The sequence below is a fragment of the Oryctolagus cuniculus genome, chromosome X, assembly GCF_964237555.1.
Source record: "Oryctolagus cuniculus chromosome X, mOryCun1.1, whole genome shotgun sequence".
NCBI classification, from domain to species: Eukaryota; Metazoa; Chordata; class Mammalia; order Lagomorpha; family Leporidae; genus Oryctolagus; species Oryctolagus cuniculus.
The window spans coordinates 81,686,081-81,709,760 of NC_091453.1; the positions used below are offsets into that span (position 1 = coordinate 81,686,081).

At 36.1% G+C, this 23,680-nt stretch overlaps 2 protein-coding genes across 2 annotated transcripts in view; one reads left to right on the forward strand and one right to left on the reverse strand.

Moving 5' to 3' along the window:
• TRPC5 (transient receptor potential cation channel subfamily C member 5) overlaps window positions 1-1,744 on the forward strand; it is a 324,899-nt gene extending 323,155 nt beyond the window's left edge. Inside the window, 1 exon segment of the mRNA NM_001082779.1 lies at window positions 204-1,744. Coding sequence (NP_001076248.1) covers window positions 204-896 — 693 coding nt within the window. The 3' untranslated portion in view covers window positions 897-1,744.
• Window positions 1,745-15,396: 13,652 nt separating this feature from the next.
• Window positions 15,397-23,680, reverse strand: part of ALG13 (ALG13 UDP-N-acetylglucosaminyltransferase subunit) — a 97,100-nt gene continuing 88,816 nt past the window's right edge. The window contains 3 exon segments of the mRNA XM_017349952.3: window positions 15,397-16,302; window positions 18,592-18,766; window positions 20,596-20,636. Coding sequence (XP_017205441.2) covers window positions 16,037-16,302; window positions 18,592-18,766; window positions 20,596-20,636 — 482 coding nt within the window. The 3' untranslated portion in view covers window positions 15,397-16,036.

The following is a 23,680-nucleotide window of genomic DNA, read 5'->3' on the forward strand; positions in this document are numbered from 1 at the left end:
CAATTTTTGCAGTGGCCAACCCTGCCTGCAGAATTATTAACATTTTTTTTTTCTTGTGCTTGGATAATGGGAGACTTTTCTGATAGTTTGCAGACTTGGTGATTTGCTACTAGGAAAACCCTGCTACGTTCCAAAGGGGAATGTGCCCACTTTGAATTAAAAACCAAGCTTCTTGACATAATGTGCCTCCTCTCTTTCCCCAGGAACTAAAGCAGGACATCTCCAGCTTTCGATACGAAGTGCTTGACCTCTTAGGAAATAGAAAACAGCCAAGGAGAAGCCTTTCCACTAGCAGCACTGAACTCTCTCAGAGGGATGATACCAATGATGGCAGTGGTGGGGCTCGGGCCAAATCCAAGAGTGTTTCTTTCAATTTAGGCTGTAAGAAAAAGGCATGCCATGGGCCACCTCTCATCAGAACCATGCCAAGAGCCAGTGGTGCCCAAGGAAAGTCAAAAGCCGAGTCATCAAGCAAACGCTCCTTCATGGGCCCTTCTCTCAAGAAATTGGGTCTCCTATTCTCCAAGTTTAATGGTCATATGTCTGAACCCAGTTCAGAACCAATGTACACCATTTCTGATGGAATCGTTCAGCAGCACTATATGTGGCAGGACATCAGATATTCTCAGATGGAGAAAGGGAAAGCAGAGGCCTGTTCTCAAAGTGAAATTAACCTCAGTGAGGTAGAATTAGGAGAAGTCCGGGGCGCTGCTCAGAGCAGTGAATGCCCTTTAACCTGTTCCAGCTCTCTTCACTGTGCATCCAGCATCTGCTCCTCAAATTCTAAACTCTTAGACTCCTCAGAGGATGTATTTGAAACTTGGGGAGAGGCTTGTGACTTGCTCATGCACAAATGGGGTGATGGACAGGAAGAACAAGTTACTACTCGGCTCTAAGTCAAGCCCCTATCACCTGTTCTGGAACTCAACAGAAAATTTATAATATCCTTGCTCTCAGAAGTGACATAGAATATGATTCTCTCACTGCCCCCGCTAGGAAGGAGTGAAACTCCTATTATTTTCACTGTCTTTTATAGCCACATCCTCCATATTTTTGTTCTTGTTTTACTATTATATTATTTGCCTTTTTATACCTATAAACACTAAGTCCATCTCACAACCAACTGAAGGGGTGTTGCCCCTAATCAGCAGAGGTGCAGTTGGGTGCTTAACCCTTTTGCTTTGCTTTTCTTACCTTTGCTTCCTTGAAGCTCCAGGTGCCACTGTGCTATTGTTGCTGCCACAGATTCCTGACCTTCCTCAGGATCTCACACCATGTCCCCACAGGGTGGAGGGATGTGGCCAGCAGTCCCCACCAGCTATCAGATAAGGCAAACCAACCTGCCTATCTTTGTTGCCCTTCAGTGCTACACGCTGCCCATGCTGGTTCAATGAACAGCATAAGAGGGAGGCCGAACAGACTCCAAAGAATTGTCAGCTCGTGGTTTCTAGGTATAACTGGCCTTTTGTTTTGTTTTGAAACACTACAACTTCTTACTGTGGGGGCTGTTGAGTTTTGTTTCTTAAAGATGTGTCAGTTTCGTAATGTGTGCCAATGAGATATTTACCCCATAGTATATGGCATATCTAATAAGTTAGGTGAATTCCTTTCCTGTGTTTGTGTGTTTCAGTTAACTTATTACATTTTGATATTTGATACTATCAAAGTTAGTATTTAGGATGTGTACTGTTTTTTAAAAACTTCTACTACACTCTAACCAATAGTCACTACATCTTATACACTGAAAAGAAAAAAAAATCATTAGCTGGTATATTTATAGGGTCCTATCTACTGTTTATAGTTTTAATCATCATTGCTATCAAAGAATTTCTAAGATACAAGTCTGGATTTGAAACATTTTCTATTAGAAAAATGACATTTTGCTGAGGTGTTAGAATCTGAAAAATGAGCATCTTCAATTTAATCGCTTTCAGAAGAGAACTCAATTTTAGGTCTAGATAACCTAATTCAGGTTGCAGTTTTAATATTCATTGGGAGCAATGAAACTGCATGTGTAAATTTGTTAGATATATAAAATAACAACCCTAGTGAACTCATGAAACAGTGCACATGATCCAAGTTCTGCTATTATGAAGCAATATACATCCAAAATTTACTTTCCACAGCTTGAGTGCCTCATCAGATTACAAAGGTTCAAGTTTAAAAGTGAAGTCCATAATGATGACCATAAAGGTCATTGTTTTAGACCTGATAACCACCACAAGATAACATGCTATAAGCAAGAATGGTTTTCACCAGCATTAGCACAAAGGTTTTTCCAATTTAGACTCTAATAAATGACCTGAAACAGTCCTAATAGGTCTGAATTCTGGAGATTAAATTCAGTATGTGTCCCCAGAAAACAAAGAGTTAGTTAGGTGTCATCTTATTCTTTTAAACGTCAACACCAGTAGGAGTTCATCTAACTTACCCAATTGTCAAAGTAACTTTGAATAATAAAACATTGACTACATTACTAATTTGTACTGATGTTACCAAAAAAACAATATATATAGCTCTAGTTCATGAAAAGAAAAACCACATGTCTTTCTCACAAGTGTATATATTTCTCATATAACTGTTCTAGCAATTAACTTACCAATTTGTCAGAGAACAGGGTAGTCACACAAGGAGCCATGCTCCAAAACAGTCTTCTCTCAGCTATGTTCTCAAGAAAGAGTATGTATAAATCACAGTAGTCAATCCCTGCTGCTAAAAGAAACTAGTGTCATATTTCATGGGAGTACATTGTTTTTCAGATATTTTCAGGGTGTTTTCTGCATGAATTGAGCTTATGACTTCACTAGCAATGTTGAGGCCTCATTTAGAATGGTGGTTAAAGCCAAACTTTGTCCTAATTTTTATGTTGGTGACATCAACATTTTTATTAGCTAACTTAGTAGAAAGTATGAAGAAAGTACCACCTTTGATAGCTACTATCAAAAATGGTATCTCAAGTCAAAATGGTCATATCCTCTGACCCTAGAGAAGGTATAAGACAACCTCAGTAGATTTATAGAGGTAAAAATGTTAGAGCTAAAAGAGAACCTTAGATAAGACTGATTCTATTCCAACTTGGTATTTTACAAATAAAAGAACAGGAATAGGAATAAAGGAGGCCCAGAGAAGAATAACAACTTGCTCAACATCACAGAACCCAATAACTCAAATCTAGATCACAGAAATAGACATTATTAAGCATATATGTTATATACAGGAGATGTGCAAATGAAATAGCCACTACAAATACCCTTTTTTCATTTGCTCAAAATGTTATGAACAAAATTTCAGACTGACATATTTAAATGTAAAGTTAAAAATGTACTGTGAAGTCAAATATACTTATATAAAACATTTACTAGTATAAAATATCTATACCATGGTTCACCTCCATTACAGTTGGCTTTCTTATTACTTCCAGACACCTTAGATGAATTTGCTTGATCCCATAATGACACTCACATCTCTATGATAGTAAGGGTAAAAATATTACAATGTCTGGATTTTATGACAAAGTGATCATGGTTGAAGTTATGCCTTCCACTTCTAGCTTTAAGGCCAATGCAGTACAAAGAGGAAAGGTTCTAAATTCAAAATCATTTTTTGGAATAGGCCAACTTTTACAAATATAAATGATCCAAGTTTTACTTCAACCTACTTCCATGGGAATTTTTTTTAAATGTCCAGTTCTGCCTCCTAGAATTTTTCATTATTTTTCATTCCATCATGGCCTAATTTAGGCTATTTCAACTAAGTGCAAAACATCTAAACATGTACCTGCAATATGGTTCAAGAACCTAAAAAACAAAACAAAAAAACACTACCTTTTTAAAAAAAATTTATAGTTCTTATGGCAATGCAAACCTCCTTTGGAAATTTCAATGGGAATTTTAGAGGAAAATATGAGGCAATATCTTACCCAGAAAATATAACGATTTGGCATTCACATTGAATTGTGGGTAAGATTCAGTGTTTTGATTGATAGTTTTAATGGTTCGGATCTTGGTTTGTTAAATCATCAGATAAAAAGTACTTGAAGTTAGGCAGAAGTTTGTTTAAAAGAAAGACGATTAGAACATATTATCTTGGTAATCAAGCTTTCAAAAGAGTGCTAATAAACAGATTGCTTGTATAGACCAGTCAATGTATATTAATGTAATTGTTGGGATCATTTAAATAACCTCTTCATACTTACTTCACAGCTCCCCCTACTTTCAATCCTTGCAGCTTTGCCTCAGAACTATGGGCATTTTAGATTGTTTCTTTGGTTTGCTCTACTTGCGTAAATGCTCCAATTACTCTGTTGATGCAGGACTAGCAACTGGAAACTGAGTAGTACTTTACTACACAGAAATGTTATTTCTACTGCATTGCCAATGACTCTTTCAGTCACTTTTTTTTTTTTTTTCAACAGATCAGAGTTTTGGCTTGCTTTGCTTTTGTGGGGATGTTTCTTAAAGTGGGAACCTTGTCTATGTACACATATGTGTAATGAAACTTAATAGCATCTGATTGTACTGACCGTGGCCCTTCATTTTGTTTGGTAATTATTAGATCATTCTGAAGGGAGAGGAAGCTGGAATAATTTTTTAATGGAAAGATACTTCCTGAGATGTGGTAAGGAATTGCTAAAATGAACTGCCATGACAGCATTCTCTGTAACACAACTGTTATATCGAGGGCTATCAAGATTTGAGGTTTTTGGTTTTAAGAATAAGCATTTAGTCAGGAAAAAAAAAGAGCTTACCTGTAAAATATAAAAATATACATTTTTGGCAAAATAAAGCAAGTCTGCACACTTGAGATATTACTATTTACATGTTGATTTATGGCCTAGGATTTTAAACTATATGCTGCTTGGTGATCCAGAGAAAGTGCTAGTAGGTGGCTTTTTAAAAAATGGGATGTTTAAGCACAGAGCAGTTAATTACTGGAATGATTCAGGCAGCAAGCCAGGGTGTTCTAGCATCTTTAAGTTCAGTATTTGTTTTATCTTTTGCTATCTAGAATGGATTTGCATCATGTACTTGTTAGCTTATTGATACAAGCTGTATTCTTCCTTTTTCTAAAAATATACCATCAGTGTTGGAGGTACTTGAGAAACATATACATATTAGGAATTATGATACTTAAATATAAAATTAAGTGGGACACCCTTATACCAGAAGCTAGTTTTCTTATCTGATGTGAAAAGTTGGGAAAGCTCTATAGAGGCTTTCTGCCACCACATAGCTGAAGCAAAAACAATTCCCCAGTAACAGAACCCACAACTTTTGATCACTGTAATCAAGCTTCACACATCCATGATTGTAGCACAAATCCATCTTCCCCTCCTGCGCCTCCTCCCAAAAAGCCTTCTTTACAACTCCAAATGACTTGATAGAACTAAAAAAGACTAAAGAAGAATGATATGCAGAGTGAAAGTCATTTTCACTAATTTGCAACATTTTTTTTTGCCCTTCAGCATTAAAAGGTTGTATGCCAACACATGAACACACAGAAACATACACACCAAGACACTGTTCTCAGTGGCACCTGAATGAATAGGTAGCAGTGTATCTTTCATTTAAATCTAAAGTAGGCAATCATGTGTAAGTACAGTTAAGCTGGTCTTGGCCATTTTTTTTTCCCCTCAAAGTTCAAAATAGCCCCTCAAATACTCATTGCCACCAATTGCCTTCCAAATGAAAAACCATCCTGACAGTTCTCCAGTTTTATAGAAACCCTAAAACTGACCCTTTGGATTTTTACTGGAGTTCTCGAGGGACTTAGATGGTGACAGTAGAGAGACAAAAAGAAAAGCTTTTAAAGTAAAGATGAATATGGATATGCACTTTGAAACATAGGACTGGGCCTGGCATTGTCGTACAATGGTTTAACCCACAATTCGTGACCCTGGCATCCTGTATCAGTACATTGGCATAAGTGCCTTCTGCTCTGCTTTTGATCCAGTTCTCTGCTAATGTTCCTGGGAAAGAAACAAAAGATAGCCCAAGTACCTGGGCCCTTGCCACCCACATGGGAGATCCAGATGAAATTTCAGGCTCCTGATTTTGGCCTGGCTCAGACCTAGCTGCTGAGGCCATCTGAGATGGAAGACTTGTTTCTCTCTCTGTGTCTCCCTTCCTGTCACTCAGCTTTTTGAATAAGTATTCTTAAAAAAATACATGGGACTAACCACCAAATTGAGATTCAGTTTGCCCAATTAAAAAATATGGTTTCCAAATTAAAACATTGTCATCATTTTCTCCCTTAATAAAATCAAGAATTGCAACAGAATATGAAAACTAGTTCCAATCAACCTATGATTTTTAAAATTTTGGGTCATATTTGGGTTTCATTTCAGATGGTAGTGAGTTCTCATCTTGGGATCACGGCAACCCTGAATTGAACACATCAGACTCATGGTACGTTTTTTGTTTTTTTTTTTTTTTTTTTTTTTTTTTACCAAATCAGAATTTTATTTTTAACAAAATCTCTACATGATGCTTGTGCACATTCAAGCTTAAAAAGCGCTGAGCTAGACTTGTCAATATGAATATTTCTCTTTGACAGAAAATACAGGAACAAGGTAAAAACAATGGAGTTCTGCTGTATTTTATCATCCATAGGTATGTCACTGTCAACTGTACCCCTTTCCAGTTTGTCTTCTTGCTGTTAACATTTTAAAGGTTCTTGGGGCCAGTGTTGTGGTGCAGCTGCTTAATTTGTCACTTGCAACACTTGCATCCCATGTGGGAGTGCCAGTTCAAGTCCTGGCTGCTCTGCTTCCAACCCAGCTCCCTATGGAAGACCAGGATGGAGTTTCTAGCTCTTGACTTCTGCCTGGCCCAGACCTGACTGTTGCTTTCTTTCTTTTTTTTTCCTTTTTTTTTTAACTTTTATTTAATGAATATAAATTTCCAAAGTACGACTTATGGATTACAATGGCTTCCCCCCCATACCGTCCCTCCCACCCACAACCCACCCCTTTCCCACTCCCTCTCCCCTTCCATTCACATCAAGATTCATTTTCGATTATCTTAATATACAGAAGATCAGCTTAGTATACATTAAGTATGGATTTCAACAGTTTGCTCCCACACAGAAACATAAAGTGAAAAATAATAGATGATTTTTTTAAATGATGATGAAATCAGAGCAGACCTATTGTCATGTTTAATCCCAGTGAGAGTCAAGTTGGGAATTGATAATTTCTTTTTTTTTTTTTTACAGAGGATCAGTTTAGTATGCATTAAGTAAGGATTTCAACAGTTTGCACCCCCATAGAAACACAAAGTGAAATATATTGTTTGAGTACTCGTTATAGCATTAAATCTCAATGTACAGCACATTAAGGATAGAGATCCTACATGAGGAGTAAGTGCACAGTGACTCCTGTTGTTGACTTTACCAATTGACACTCCTGTCTATGGCATCAGTAATCTCCCTATGCTCCAGTCATGAGTTTGCAAGGCTATGGAAGCCCTCTGAGTTCTCCGACTCTTATCTTGTTTAGACAAGGTCATAGTCAAAGTGGAGGTTCTCTCCTCCCTTCAGAGAAAGGTACCTCCTTCTTTGATGACCTGTTTTAAATTGTTCAGAATGTATGTATTTATGAAAACCAGTCTATGATATTGAACAATTTCTTTCTTGTTTTTTTCTAACACTAGAAGTAGTATTCAAGAGGACAGCAATATTTAAATTATTCATAGGATTCAATATCTTCAAGATTTCTCAACTATAGGGATGAAATCGAGGATGGGGAATTCCTTTCTACTTAAACTAATAAATGCAGTTTGGAACTACAGCAAAAAAGAAAAAAAAGATTAGAAAATAAAGTGTATGCTTAATTCACTTTTTCAGCCTAGCTGGTGGCCCCAGTCATGCATTATCATACAGAAAGTGTTAGTGTCAAATTTAAGGTTCAAATTATAGCTCCTAAGCTTAATCATAAAAAATTTCAAATGTGTTTGTGAAAAATGGTGTTTTGGCTTTGCAAACTATTTTAAAAGCTAAAACCTCTTTCAGTAACTATTTTATTTACTTTCTGTAAGAAGTGCAAACTTAGTGTCAATCTTAACTGTGTTAAAAAAATCTTGTACAATAATTTTGTGTATTTTTAGCTTTACTATAAATAAAAATAAAGCATTTACTCCCCCCCATATGTATGGTTACTCAGATTTAAGGTATGTCTGTTCCACCCTTTTCCAATGTAATAATTTGTAGCCACCTATTAATAAATATTTATGAACAATAGATTTTACACTATAATTTGACAACAGAAACACTAACAGAAGACCTCTGCAGTCTAATAGATTTTGAAAAGTATATGACTGAAAATAAACATTATTCCAATTTTTACATTTCCTACTAAATCAAGCTATGACTATTAATTTAAAATTTAGTAATCACTCAGAAAACCTATGAGTTGATAAAATAAAGGACCAATCCAGTGATAAAACTATAGCTTACAACACTGGGAAACCTCAAAGTCCTGATCCTAGAAACTTATTATTCTCCATTGGATACCTAAAATATGATACAGGTTGCACACAAAACAGTTTGAATCTGAGTAAGAAGACATATAAACCAAGGTTAAGCTGGTCATGGTTATGGTGTAATCTGAGTACATCTGAGCAATACTTCAAGTATTAATTGACATTCCTTCGAAGGTTTGGTAGTAATAGACTCGCCAGCAATTACGTTTCTTCCAACTAATTCAGATTCCTGATGTTTCATTGTATTTTAATAATTAAAGTTTCAGGCCATTAGGACACTGGTTAGCATAAGCAAAACACCAACTTTCAGCTAAATAACTTGGAAATTCTGGCCCAATTATTTTGAGCATAAAAGTGTATAACATTTGTACACTAGTTAGATAAGGACAATTTAAAAAGAAGTGCGAAGTATATTTGACAAAGATTTGTAATCAACATGTACAAATTTCTCCCAAAATGTGAAACAGTCTGATCATACTTCACAAAGGAATATACACATAAAAATGCTTGATAAAAAATTAAGAAAATGTAAATTTTAACCACAAGATATCACTTAGGCACTCACTAGAATGGCTAAAACCAAAAAGACTGACACCACCATATGCTGATAGAAATGGAAAAACTAGAACTCTCATATATTGCTGATGGGAATGTAAGAATGGTACAATTACTTTGGAAAAATGCCCAGCAGTTTCTTATAATACTAAACATACACCTAACTTATGACCCAACAATTCTCTTTCAAGAGGAATGAAAAGTGTTCACAAAATGATTTCCAGAAAAACATTCATAGAAGCTTTACTCACATCTGAAAATTGGAAATAGACCAAGTATCCATCAACAGAACACAGCCATATAATGAAATACTACTCAGAAATAAGAAAACAACTATTGAGACGTGTAAGATAGATGAATCCCAAATATATTATATTGAAATCAGCCTTACACAAAAGAGCACAAAATTAGATTCAGTTACATACAGTTTGAATAACAGAAAGTCAATCTCTAATGGCGGTAAAACCAGAATGAACAATTGTTACCTGAAGGATGGGGATAGAAGTAAGGATTGACTGGGAAGGGGCATGAAGGGATTTTTCAGGGATGATGCTATCTTGATCAGCACATGGGATTCAAGTTATGATTTGTCAGTTATGATTTATCAAAACTGACTGCATCACTTAAGATTTCTTGCATTTCACTATGTAAAATTTACCTCAAAAGAAGAAGAATCTGTAAGAAATACAGAATTCTAGTTAACAATATTCTTTCTGAGATATTTGGGGTGCAGTGTATTTAAGTCTGCAATTTACATTGAAATGCATCAAAAATAAGAATTTAGAGATGGATATGTGAAAAAGTAAGTAGAGTAAAATGTTCATTATAAAATCTAGGTCGTGGATATATATTCATCCAATTTTTCTGTATATTTAGAACATTTTCATAATAAAATGTTGGAAAAAGCAATCAGTAAAGGGAAAGAACTAGGTTAACAAAAGCCAAACATATGCCATGCTTCAAAACAACTAGGAAGGGGAGACCTACTTAGGTTGCTGAAGCTAAGCTAAGCACAGTTAAAAGGCAGAAAACAAAGTTCAACTGCTAAGGCAAGCAGAGCAACTGAAAATAAATTGGCTTTTTATTAAGGTAAAAATTCTAACTTTGAGGTGGCTAACATACCAGAGCAATGAAATTAAACAGTTTCTTTAAGCCTAGTACACTTTAGAATCCTACTAGTAGGGCAGATTTTTCCTACAATTCTGCAAACAATTTGAAAAACCCATATCTTACATACTTACACATACAGAGTTTGGAAAAAGTCATAAGGTCTCGCAAGAAAAATTTCCTAATTATGTGGGGGATTCACCACCCATATAACACTAATACATTAGTAACATTAACCAATAACCTTGACTGGAAAAGATCTTAACACTTTTATTCACTGGTCTGAATTTGTAAGAATTCATTTAATTGAACTTCAGTATTATGGAAACATTCCCATTCCCCTAGTCTAGCCAGTCACAGAAGCCACTCACCAAAGGGAGAAAAAGCAGTTCACCAGTGAGGAAATTTCCTGGTTTCCAAAATCCCCTCTGGCAGCCAAATGTAAAGAAAAAAGTGAACTTGAAGGCAGAGATAATTATTAGGAAAACTGTTACTGAAATAGTAAAACCTGAAGTGGTTCACTCACCTCAATTAGATTAAACTACAAGCAAATGTTATACAGTTAATAAAAATTAGTTTTACATGTAGCTATTGACTATTCTTGAGAATTGCAGAATGTTAAGAGCCATTTCTTATCATATGGATGTCTTCACATCGTATCTACAGATCTTATGTGACAGTCTCTCTAATAAATTAGATTCTTTTCTGGATTGAAGTCAATAATTTTTTAAAAAAGATATTATTTTAGAAGTAGAGTTACAGACAAAGAGAGGAAGAGATAGAAAGGTCTTCCATAAGATGGTCCACTCCCCAAATGTCCACAACCACCAGAGCTGGGCCAGATCCGAAGCCAGGAGCTTCTTCTGGGTCTCCCATGCGGGTGCAGGGGCCCAAGCACTTGGGTCATTTTCTACTGCTTTCCCAGGCCATAGCAGAGAGCGGGATTGGAAGAGGAGCAGCTGGGTCACAAACCAGTGCCCATCTGGGATGCTGGTACTGCAGGTGGAAGCTTAAACTACATGCCACAGTGCCAGTCCCAAGTCAACAGTTTTTAAAACCTGAACTCTTACGTCCTAAGCAAACATCTCCTCTCCAGATGGCCAATTACCAATGTAGTTTTTCTTTAATAATTATGAAAAATTTCAAACACAAAAGTAGAGAAGAGCATAACTAACCCAAACTTCAACAGTTATTAAAGAGTAACAGGCAGCTAATCTTCAACCTACAATTCATATCCGCAGATTATCACCCTTAAAACAGTTTTAGTCACCTAGTAGGTAGTTACCTACACTCAGGTCAATCCTTTCTTGAAGTTACATATCCCCACAGGTACCCAACAAGTCCTTAAAACGTATTATAGATAAAACTGCCTATGATAATTGAGGTAGGAAAAAAGACAAGTGTTCTAAATCAAACTGCTTTCCTGAAATTTAACATTCTAGATAGGATGTGGAAAAACAGGTCATTTTTTGCTTGCCAGTCAGGAATTCTTAGTTCTGCTATGAATGGAAAACTAAAATACTCCAGATTTCACATCAAAGGACCTAAAATTGCCCCAGATTTAGAAAACTCTAGATTAAGTTCATGCCCTACCTTCCCCAATGGACTAGTTCATTTTTGGTGGAGATTTATCATGTCTGAATTAAATTCTCAATGTCTGGTGTTCACATGAAAACACCATGATTTGCTTGTTTATACTTTTATTTCCAAAGCTAATTAAAAGGTTATCCGTTGATTAGAGGATCCAAGGAAATGAAAGATGTTTTAAATTCACAACTCTTGGATTTCAACAGTAAAAGACTCAATATTTGCATCTGCTCTTAATCAAGGCAGACAGCCACAATTAGTTTTGAGAATGCACATACAACATAAAAATAAAAATGAATTATTATTCCTCAGTATGGAAGAGATCCAACTTTCTAACTTTAGTGCACCAGATTTATATCAGGAACAGGGTAGAGGTAAAGGTTCTCAAATAAACCATGCTACCTTTGTATCTCCTTCCCCTGGTATTTCTGAATGATGAAATTTGGTTAACAGTAAAGAAAAGATAGAATATTGTTGATAATATTAAGGGCAACTAGAAATGTAACATGTAAAAGAGGAATCTACCACTACATTTTGGCTACAGGCTGATTCAATGTAAAGTCTTAATTTTTTAATTACCACAACAACCACTTCCTTTTATCTGGCAGCTGCCTCCAAGAACCACTGCAGACTTTTGCAGCAGTATAGATTATCCTCACCCTTACCTCCCTGGTCTTCACCAATAGGAGGGCCAAGGCTCACTCTTTTATTTCTTAGAGAAGAGTAGAACACATCAGCAAAGGGACTTGTATTTATGACTTAAACAGACCATAAAAACTGATTACATCTGATAATTAGGTCAATTTAGTACACATGTTGAATTCAGGTTTTACGACAATAACAATCATCTGATTAAACTGAATTAATTGGTAATGGTATTCAGGACAAGGCATACACCTACAAGTTTTCAACTGGAAACTGAAGGCAGATGTGCTTGTTTCAAGACCAGCCAAATTCCAAACTCACAATCTTAAGATAGACTGCAACCTTGTTAAGCAGCCTATGGAGCTAATTAGTGAACAAATGACAGTTGAAGTTAGAATTACTTGCTGGGACTTATGCATATATCAGAAATGCTAGCAAATTTAAAAAACTTGGGAGTAGGGCACTGCTCTGTCATAAGCTTGACTAAAATAAACACTTATACAAGCCATGATTTGTAGTCTGCACAAATTTAAGAATCCAAGAAGTTAAAGCACTAATACATCCAGAGTTAGGTTGTTGCAAACATCAGTGAGATGCCATCCATCTTTCTTTACTAAAGTTGTCAGATGTCAAGTTCTAGGGCAAGGCTTTTTTTTATTCTTGATGTATCCACAAATTAAGTGATCAGAGGTTCTTTTTTAAAAAAAAAATATTTGAAAGACTTACAGAGAGAGGGAGGGAGGGAGAAGGAGAGAGAGGAAGATAGGGAGAGAGGTAGAGATACCGTCCATCTGCTGGTTCATTTTCCAAATTGCTGCAACAGCCAGGGCTGAGACAGCTCAAAGCCAGGATCTTCAATCGGTTATACCACGTGGATGCGGGGCCAAAGCACTTGAACCATATTCTGCTGCTTTCCCCAGGCCTTTAGCAGGGAGCTGGATAGGAAGCATAGTAGCAGAGACAGGAACAGGCGCCCTATGGGATGCGGGAGTGGCTTTACTGGCTATGCTACAATGCTTGCCCCTAGAGCAAGGCTTTTCAAGATGGATCCAAAAACAGCTGAACCAATGGCTTCTGTGAATGGAACCCTTTAACTTGTACACTGGCTTATTTGGAATATCAATCGCCTTGAAAATAGTACATTGAAGATAACAACTGCTTTGCAATGGGTTCCACTGCAGTCCTTTCAACTGTTCAAGTACCTCTGACTTCTCAAATGGTTCCTATTGCCAGGGGTGTAGAAACAGGTTAAAGGACAGAACAAGTCAAAAGCATAACTAACATTTAAAGAAACAGGCTTGGGGGGGGGCGGCACTGCTGTGGTGTAGTAGGCTAAACTACAACCTGCGGCGCCAGCATCCCATATGGGTGCTGATTTTAGTCCTGGCTGCTCCATTTCCGATCCAGCTCTCTGTGCTTGTTATGGAAACCTGGGATGTGAAAACTCCCTTCTTTCAAACAGGCACCAGAGACAGTGGAGGATCCAAAGCAGTGTATTAACATGAGTGGGCTCAACCGGAATCATTTCCTGAAAACTGAGCATCAATCCCAAGTTTCTTACCATATTTATAGGTTCATCAGCATCACACCTTAGCCAGTACAGCAGTGGGTTTAAACTGCATCCTATGTGACTTAAGGCCACACTTTTCAATGGTCAGTGGATTCTGTATGGCTACAAAAGAGATACCTGGAGAGGATTTATAGGGCAGATTTATCACTGGAGTTACAGATAGCAGAACTTAGGACATCTTCCCTCCCTTGACAAGATAATACTGGGCAGCTGCTTAGCTAGTTAATTGGGAGCAACCACTTTTCAAGGTTAGTGTCCGGGGTCTGCTTCCTTCCTTTGTGGGGCTGCATTTTCTCTGTATGCTAATGGGCTAGGAAAAGCAGAAGATGGCCCAAGTTCTTGGGCCCATTATCCATGTGGGAAACCTGGAAGAAGCTCCTGGTTATAGTCTGGCCCAGTTCTGACAGTTGTGGCCATCTGGGGAAGTGAACCAGAGGATGAAAGATCTCTATTTCGCTCTCTCTTTCTCTCTCTCTCTTCCCCTCCTTCCGTTCCCCCACCTGTAACTCTTTCAAATAAATAAATAAATCTTTACAAAAGAGAGAAAGAGAAAGAAATAGGTTAGAGATGGCATCGTGGTACAGACTGTTAAGCCAGTGCCTGTGAAGCCAGAAACCCATGAGTACCAATTCAAGTCCGGCTATTCTACTTCCAATCCAGCTCCTTGCTAATATGCCTGGGAAAGCAGCAGAAAATGGCACAAGCACTTAGATACTTGACACCCACACTGGAGACCCATATAAAGTTTCAGGCTCCTAGTTTTGGCCAGGCCCAGCCCTGCCTATCACAGCCATTTTGGGAGTGAACTAGTGGATGAAGGATCTCAATCAATCAGTCTCTGTCTCCTTTCCCTCCCTCTCCCTTTGACTCTGCCTTTCAAATAAATAAAACTTTAAAAAAAAAGTAGGTTTTGGGGCAACCAAAGAACACTTTCTAAACTGCTGTCAGATGAAATACAGTAATGCATTTAGGACAAATTACCCCTCAGAGGAGAACTGATCAAAATACAGAACACCTTGGGGTGTTTGGATAGATGAAAAGGAAAAGGAAAGATGGATTGATGAACTGTCTCGCAGAAAGAGACAAGCCTTCAGAGATACAAGATAAGTCTAAACACAAAACATCAAGATGAAAAACTGCAAAGCATAGGACAATAAGAAAGTCTAGATTAATGTTCCATAATGGGTTTATACAGATGTTTCTGAAAAACAGAAATACAACCTAAAAAGGAACATTCTCAGGAGAAAAGAACTAGATACAGCAGTATGCATTGCAGTGACCTGAGATTAAATGACATTTCAAATGGTCCCGCAACTACCCCCACCAGTTCATGCTATAAATTCACATTCTTTTGCAACCAAAATGCCAGGGGAAAAAACATGCTGAAATAATCAAATGTCTGGTACACTCTTTGTGGCCATGAAAAAGTAAAATAGAAGAAAATCTCACACATTTTGGCAATTTTAAATGCTAGTTTTTATTTACTGCTAACTGTGCAAAGGACACCAATTCAATACTGTGCAGTAAAACAGTTACATAAATCCAGTTTTAAACAATAGTATAGGATAAATCTAAAGCAGAGCACCGTGTGCCTTCAAAGCTGATTACCACAGAATACAGCTCAGTTCAGACAACTCTTAAGACATCTGAAGAACACTCTCATTTAATATTGAGTCACCCAGAGGCAAAGGCTTCTGGTTTTATTGTTTTGCTTTCTAGAAAAAAGCACAAGTTATTCCAATTTTGCATGTTTTAATATGTGTGATCTCTGAACTAAGGAAACAGTTTGTATGACTTATTCGTTTTATCAATTGTTACCATCAGCTAACTCAAAGTTGACAAGCCAGCTGATAGGAAAGCAGTTGAATAAAATGTGGGACTAGTTGTACATTCAACTCAATTTCTTCATTCACAACTCAAAGAAATATTACTTTAATGTGGTATTTTAAATCAAAAGATAAAATATTCTTGAAAACAGATACAATGGTAACCATTCTACCCACCTAAACCATTTAAACACTAACATAAAAGACTTTCTAAAAACCAAAACAGCAAGAAATAGCAGTGCAAGAATACTTCATACTGTTGAATCTTACATATTTTGAGGTAAATAATGAGGAGCTGAGGAAGTTGGAGCAACATAGCCTGCTGGCCCAGGATTTATAGCACCATGAATTTGAGAAGAACTGCCATAGACTGCACCAACTGGATGCCATGAGGCAACACAGGTATAATCTGGCACAACAGGATAGCAGGCATCATAACCTGAAAAAGGTGGCTGTCCATAGGGATCTGACATCATTGGATAGTAGACTGCTCCATGAGGGATGGATGCAGGATCAGCATTTGGAAAAGTATCTGAAATACAGAATGCATATGGTATACTTTATACACAAAAATTCACTGAAATAGATCCCATACAAAATAAACAGATGTTCTTACAGGTGAAATATAATAATATCACTAACTGTAAGAAAGATCACGGCAACTGCAGCAGGGGCACTTTACATATAAATAATAGTGACTAAAAGGAAACAACCAAAAGATAATATGAAAATTTTCAAATAAAACATTACATATAAGTTTGTGGAAAATGGATTCAAATCAAAACCACAATGATATATCACCTCATCCCGGATGGAATGGCTATGATCAAAAACACAGTAGAAATTGATGGTGTTCTAACTTTGCTATAGTGACCATACATATTAGACAAAAAAAGGAATTTTTAATTATTTAGATTATCCCATTCCATTGAATCAAGACTGCCACTGCCTCATGGTTTACTACAACTAAAAAGAGCTCTATAAAAGGTACATTGTACAAAAATGCAATGAAGTTTGACACTTTATTTTTTTATTACCATGGGCCACATCATATCAGCTCACTAGAAACAAGATTATATAGTGCTAACAACATTCCAAAAACATTACTATACTTTAAAAAGGGAAGGGAGTAGAGAAAGGAAACTAACATTTCAAATATGCACCAGGTACAACATACTTATATATAGATTGCAATCAGTTCTTCTAACAACACTGGCAAGCCAGCTATTTCCCAGTTTACAGAAAATCAGGTTTAGGAAAGTTAAATAGCTTAACCAAAATCACAAACATCAAGTAGCAGTGTTAGAATTTAAAACAGATTTAGTTAGATTAGTTCATACCATTTCTTCTGCCTCCTACTGATTCTTTCTAAGAAGAGCAGTCCAAAGATCCTACTCTAAACCCTCCCAAATGCTTTCCCATCTAAATTATACTGTAAACACATAGATGGCAATCATCCTTACTGTCTGGCACAGTGGTTCTCAAATATTTTAGTCTCAGGATCACTTTACATTCTTAAAAAATTGAGAACTTCAAATAAATTTTATTTATGTGGTTTATATCAATATTTAATATAGTAAGAATTAACATAAGAAAACTAAACTATTTATTAATGTGAAAATAACTACATATATATAAATTTTATGAAAAAATTTTCCAAAATTAAAAAAAGTGAGAAGAGTGTCACTGTTTTATATTTGTATGAATTTCCAATGTATGGCTTAATAGAAGATGGCTGGACTCTCACAGATGCTTCTGTATTCAATCTACTATATGTCATTTTGGTTGAAGTATAAGAAGAAATCTGATCTCAGAGACATAGCTGGAAAAGAGAATTTTTTAAATAACAAGACTTCTAGATATCCTGTGATGCTTTACCAAAACTATCAAAGTGGTGGTTTCTCAAAAGTCATTACCAATATGGACTTTTCATATTATGTTACATTAGAATCCACTGTTTTACCTTGTACTTTGGTTAGATACTTTAGAAAACCAAGCACGGGTAACATCATGCTTTGGTAATTAGGAAACTGTACCTCACTAAGTTAACACATTTCATTATACATTTTAAGAAATTGGCTTCATTGCTCCACCTATCTTGTTAAAAAGTTTTAATTCCTGGGAAGCTGTCAAGCTCATGGTAGTAGATAGAAGTTTTCCAAAAGCCTAAGTTTTACATGAAAACTGGAGTTTTCTTTGACAATAAATGCTACTAGTTGCTTTTCCAGAAATAATAGGGTCACTTTGTTCATTTGAGAAAATGATGGCGAGATCAACCAAGTCAGAATAATCAATCTATTATTTTTTCAAGAGTGTTCCATGAAAGAAGTCAGCTGGCAAAATTTGTAACTCAATAGCACAAGAACTTTTTCTTAAGTTAATCATTGTACTTCACTCAATATGCAGATATGTTTTATGAATAGCTTCTATTCTATCACAAAGTATATGAAATAAAATTAGTCAAAGATATTAATTAAAAACAACATTTTTGATGAAACTGGAGAAGAAATAAAAATGGAATTTTTGTTTGGTGCCAATGCCTTGATTTGTGTTTAGGTGCCAGCAGTTTTACCCATTACTGATTTTTATACCTTCAATGCATATCTAACATAGTTAAAGGGGCAGATAAAATCTTGCTGTGAATACTTTTGACCTCATGAATCCCTTGAAAGAGTCTCAGGGATGCAAAGGGGGCCACATATGATGCTTTGAGAATCACTGACTTAGTGTATGTACCTAATAAAACATCTGAAAGTATTACTAGATTACATACAATAAAATCCAATTGTCTGTCTTGCTGACAATCTCACTACATACTCACCATTTGTTGATGCTTCTGCCTGTGTGCCATCTGCTCTCCCTACTTCACTGTACGTGTGAGTAACAGTCTGGCCTATCAGAGGAGGTGGCTCAGGATACACTGGATAATTCTCTATAGGGAGTTGCTGCACATGTGGCATATAGACCATGGAGTGCCAGTAGTTCTGATGATAGCACTTGATAGCAAGAAAGGGCAACAAAAAACAAAAAAAAAATTTACTGTTTCCTATTATACCATAGAATTTCTCAGTGAAAAAAACAATTGAGTCATGATTTTCAGGTATGGTAGCAATGACTTTGACATAAAAGAAATGACAGATAATTTGTTCTCTACTAGAATTTTAACATCTCTTGCAGCATCTGTTATTTCATATTTGGATCTAGGAATTCTTTTGGAAAAGCATCCTATGGAAATTAGAGATATACATAAACATCTGTATACAATGATAAATTTTGTAGCATTATTATTAAAAGCAAAAAACACTGAACCTAAGTATTCAACAACAGAGAATTGGATGAATTAATTATTATATATCTTTGATGGAATACTATATAGGCGAAAAATCATGCTGTCAAATAGTTCAAGAAAAAATATTCTTAAGACATTACAAAATTATGCAGCGGAATCCATATACTGGAAAAAATAAAAATAAAACGTTATAGGGAATATGATGAAAATGTATACTGGTTATACAGATGATTTGAATTTCTATTTAATCCAAATGTACTGCAGTGGACACTACTGCTTCTATTATGTTAAAATATTAAAATAGCTACTCTGGGGTGGGAATTCTACATGGCAGATAAGACATCTGTGTCTAACATCAAAATACCTGGGTTTGATACCCAGCTCCAACTCCTAACCCCAGCTTTCTTCTAATGCAGACCATGGGAAGCAGTGGTGACAGTTACAGCTCAGCACTTGGGTCCCTGCATCCATGCAGGTAACCTCAAGTGAGTTTCCAACTCCCAGCTTTGGCCTAGCCCAGCCCCTGCCATTGTGGACATTTGGGGAGTGAAGCAGTGGATGAGAGCTTGCTCTCTCTCTTTGCCCTTGAAATTTTTTTTTTAAATATCTAGTTTGCATTTCCTAGTACTCTTGTGATATAAAAAGCTGGAGAATATTTTAAATTCCTCAGTCCTGTAGAACAAAGTTTCCACATGTGACTATAATAAACATAACTGAAGGGGCAAGTAATTTATCAATTCTTGAAAGTGCAATTAGCACAAAAGTCTCAAAAAACAACAACATCAACAAAAAAAAAAAAAACAGCCCACTACTCTGAATTTATAGGTACTATTTGGAGAAGGGTTTTCTGGAACGTTGAAGGTTTCTGGGAAATCAGTGTCAAGGAATATGAAACAATATGAGCATTTTCCAGGAGACTGTAATAGCTTATCATCTGCCAAATCTTAAGATGCATCATTCCTTTTCAGTAAATAAGTTATCTTGTATTATCAGAAGTGTTATTTCAGGAGGAAAAATAAAAGAACTCTCAGCTTAAATCAGAAATACCTTTAAGAAATATTAAGACATATCTCAGTACCCATCTGTAGGAGTGATGAAACCAGTGTTTGGCAAGTATCTATGAACACACGAGTGCTTTTAAAAATAATGTAGCTAACAGTCTGATTAGTTCTCACACAAAATGCAGAAATAGTCATAAAATATTTTAAGTAGGCAAGGTAAATATTCTGTTTATTCAAAGACAGAAAAACAGTACAGAGTTGGTATGTAATGCTAAATATGAAGGCTAATCTAATATTTGCTGAAGTTGTGCTGCCAGAGTTTAGTCTCTACTCTTCTAGTAAGAGAAACTTAAGCACTGGGAGGCTAAAGTAGAAAACTGACCTATAGCATATCTTCAGAGATCTCACAAGACAGAAAAAAAATTTTTAGGCCCCTCACAGTATTCTTGGATTTTAAAGTTCAAGAGTCTGATTATCAACACACTTTATATTTTGAGTTTAGAGCTTATGAAAGCAAATTTAACATGACTCTTACCTGCAATCCAAGATTGAAATAGTACTGCAAAACTTTTGTGTCTAAAATTAAAAAAAAAATTAGTGATTAGACTGATATAGGCAATCAGAACCATCATTTAGAAGTTCTTCTCTTTGAGCATTAAGGTAGGTATCAATGTAGTCTTCCACCATGACACTCCTCTCTCAATTCTACCTTAACAGTAAATGACCATTTACCCATTATTATAGATAAGATCATTTTGTGATATAAAAGTTAATCACTAACTACATATTTTATTTCTATTCTTAACATTAGGTAGAATCAACAAGAATGCAATTCTGCTAACATTTAGGAAAAAATGAGTAAAGGCATTTTCTTACTTGCCTCAACTACAATTCAACTTTAAAACAACTCTACTTATATATAAGCAATCATTTTGGTCCTCAGTTACTGGAACGATTAGATGGTACATATTAATGCTCTACTAAGGCTGCTATTAGTGATGCCTGCTGAGACAACTAACACAACATGAAATAATTCATCTTGCTTTTTTTTACCATGGTTAACATACTACTGCTGGAACAAGAAAGAAAAGAGGCAATGATTGAACTTAACTGGACTTAACAAAAATATTTCATAAATTAACTAGATGTATGGGTGAACAGAGGAAACAGTCTCAGTATTCCAATTGCATCTCTGAATGTATTTGTACTGACTGACTTGGGACCCACATTTATTTTTATTCATATATAACCAGAATTCCACTAACAGAAGCTCTCAGAAAACACCTCTCTGCTGTTATTTAAAAGCAATCAGCTTGTATTTTAACTATTATGTGGGAGTTTAGTATAAAACCCTAATGTGCAAGCTGAGGAATATGAAAAGATAGGTCATGAGACTCCTTGATATACACACTCATCAACACAAAAACTTGTATACAAATATCCATAGCAGTATTACTAAAAGCTAAATGGTAGAAACAACCCACATATGAATCAACTGATAAGTGAAATGTGGTATATGCATATAATGGAATATTAGCCATAAAAAGAATGAAATTCTGATACATGCTATGACATGGATGTACCCAGAAAACATTTTGCCAAGTGACAGAAATAAGCCTCAAAACACTTTATATTGTATGACACCATTTATGTGAATTGTCTAGAAAAAGCAAACCTATAGAAATAGAAAGCAGAGTTGTGACTGCTAGGACCAGACAGAATAGGGAATGACTACTGAAGGGTACAGAATACCTTTTGGAGGTTAATAGGAAATTTGATGGATGAGTAGATGGGTAATATTTTGAGTAATCACCATGCCAGCAAAGGCTTAGGAGCAGAAAACTAGGTGCATAAAGTTCATGTAAGAATAGAAGGAGAAAAGGTTAGAATGGAGATTACATTATGCTAAGTCATAAATGCCATCCTTAATTTGTTGAAATTTATACAAACTAGAGAATCACTGAAGAGTTCTGAAGGTAAGAGACACAGAGTGGTACAGATATCAGAGTGGTCAAGAAGTTACTCTTAATGTTCAGAGATGAGGTGATAAAGGCACAATCTAGGATGGAGGCGATGGATATTTTAAAAAATCCTCTATAACAAATTTCTAATAAGTCAGTCAAGGTTATCATGCAAACATCAATAGTATTTTTGTATGCTAGCATATAAGAATTAAAAAATCGAAGTTTAAATATTCTATTTACATAGTACCAAAAAGCCAAACATATTTAACAAAAGATACAGAAGATTATTATGCACACATACATAAACTGGTGAGAATTCAAAGATGATTCTAATAAATGGACAGATATAGTATGACAATATGTTTGTGGATTCTAAGTGATAATACTGTTAAGATGGCATTCTCCCCAAACTGGGCCATAGATTCAATGAAACCCCAAATTCTCAGAAGAATTTTTGGTTGGTAAAAAGCAACAATCAAATGGAACTGCAAATAACCTAGAATACCCAAAGCAATCTTCCCAGAAGACAACTACAAAATTTATAAAAGTATTATAAGTTATAGTATAAAACATACTATAAAAACAGTGTGGAGAGGCGCATGGTTTGAAAAAAATAGATCAGTGCAACAAAAGAAAGCTCAGAAATAAACCTGCACTTAAAACAGTTATTTCATTTTTGATTGAAACACCAAACTGATCCAATAGGGAAAAGAAAGTCTTTTTCACAAGTGGTACTGTTGGAATACTGGATATCCATAAGGGAAAAAAAGCAATCTTAAGTCCCAGATCATACTATAAACCAAAATTTAAGATGAGGGCAGGCCTCATAGAACAGGTTAAGCTGTCATTTGGAATGCCTGTGTCTTACATAAAACAGTGACAAGTTGAGTCTCAGAACCTCTGCTTCCAATCCAGCTTCTCGCTAATAGATCTTGGTAGACAACAGATGATGGCTTCAGTGCCTGGGGCCCTTCTCCTACATCGGAGACATGGATGGACTTCCAGGATGCTGGCTAGGGCTGGGCCCAGATCTGGCTATTGTGAGCATTCGGGGAATGAACCAGAAGATGGAGGATTGTCTAAGTCTTTTAAGTGGATGAACATACACTTAAAAAAAAATTGAGATGGATGGCTAACCTAAATACAAATAAAGCTTTCAGAAGAAAATATAGGAGAACATTTTCAGGACTTTGGAGTAGGCAAAGGTTTCTTTGGTTATAGAAAACAATAAAAAATTGACAAATCAGACTTTATCAGATGAGACAGAGAAAGAGAGAGAGAATCTTCCATCCACTGTTTCACTCGCCAAATGATCACAACAGCTGGGGTTGGGCCAAGCCGAAGCCAGGAGCCCGTAACTCCAACCAGGTCACCCATGTGGGTGGGAGAGCCCCAAGCATTCAGGCCATCTTCCATTGCTTTCCCAGGCACATGAGCAGGAAGCTGGATTGGAAGTAGAGTAGCTGACACTTGAACCAGTACCCTTTTGGGATGTCAGTGTGGTAGGCATTGGTCCTCTGCTCATCAAGACACCATGAAACAAACAAACAAGTAAACCACAGAATATTCACAAAACATATCTGACAAAAAGACTAGTATCCAAAATACATAAAGAACTTTTACAACTCAATAACACAAGTGGTACAGAGGCGGGCA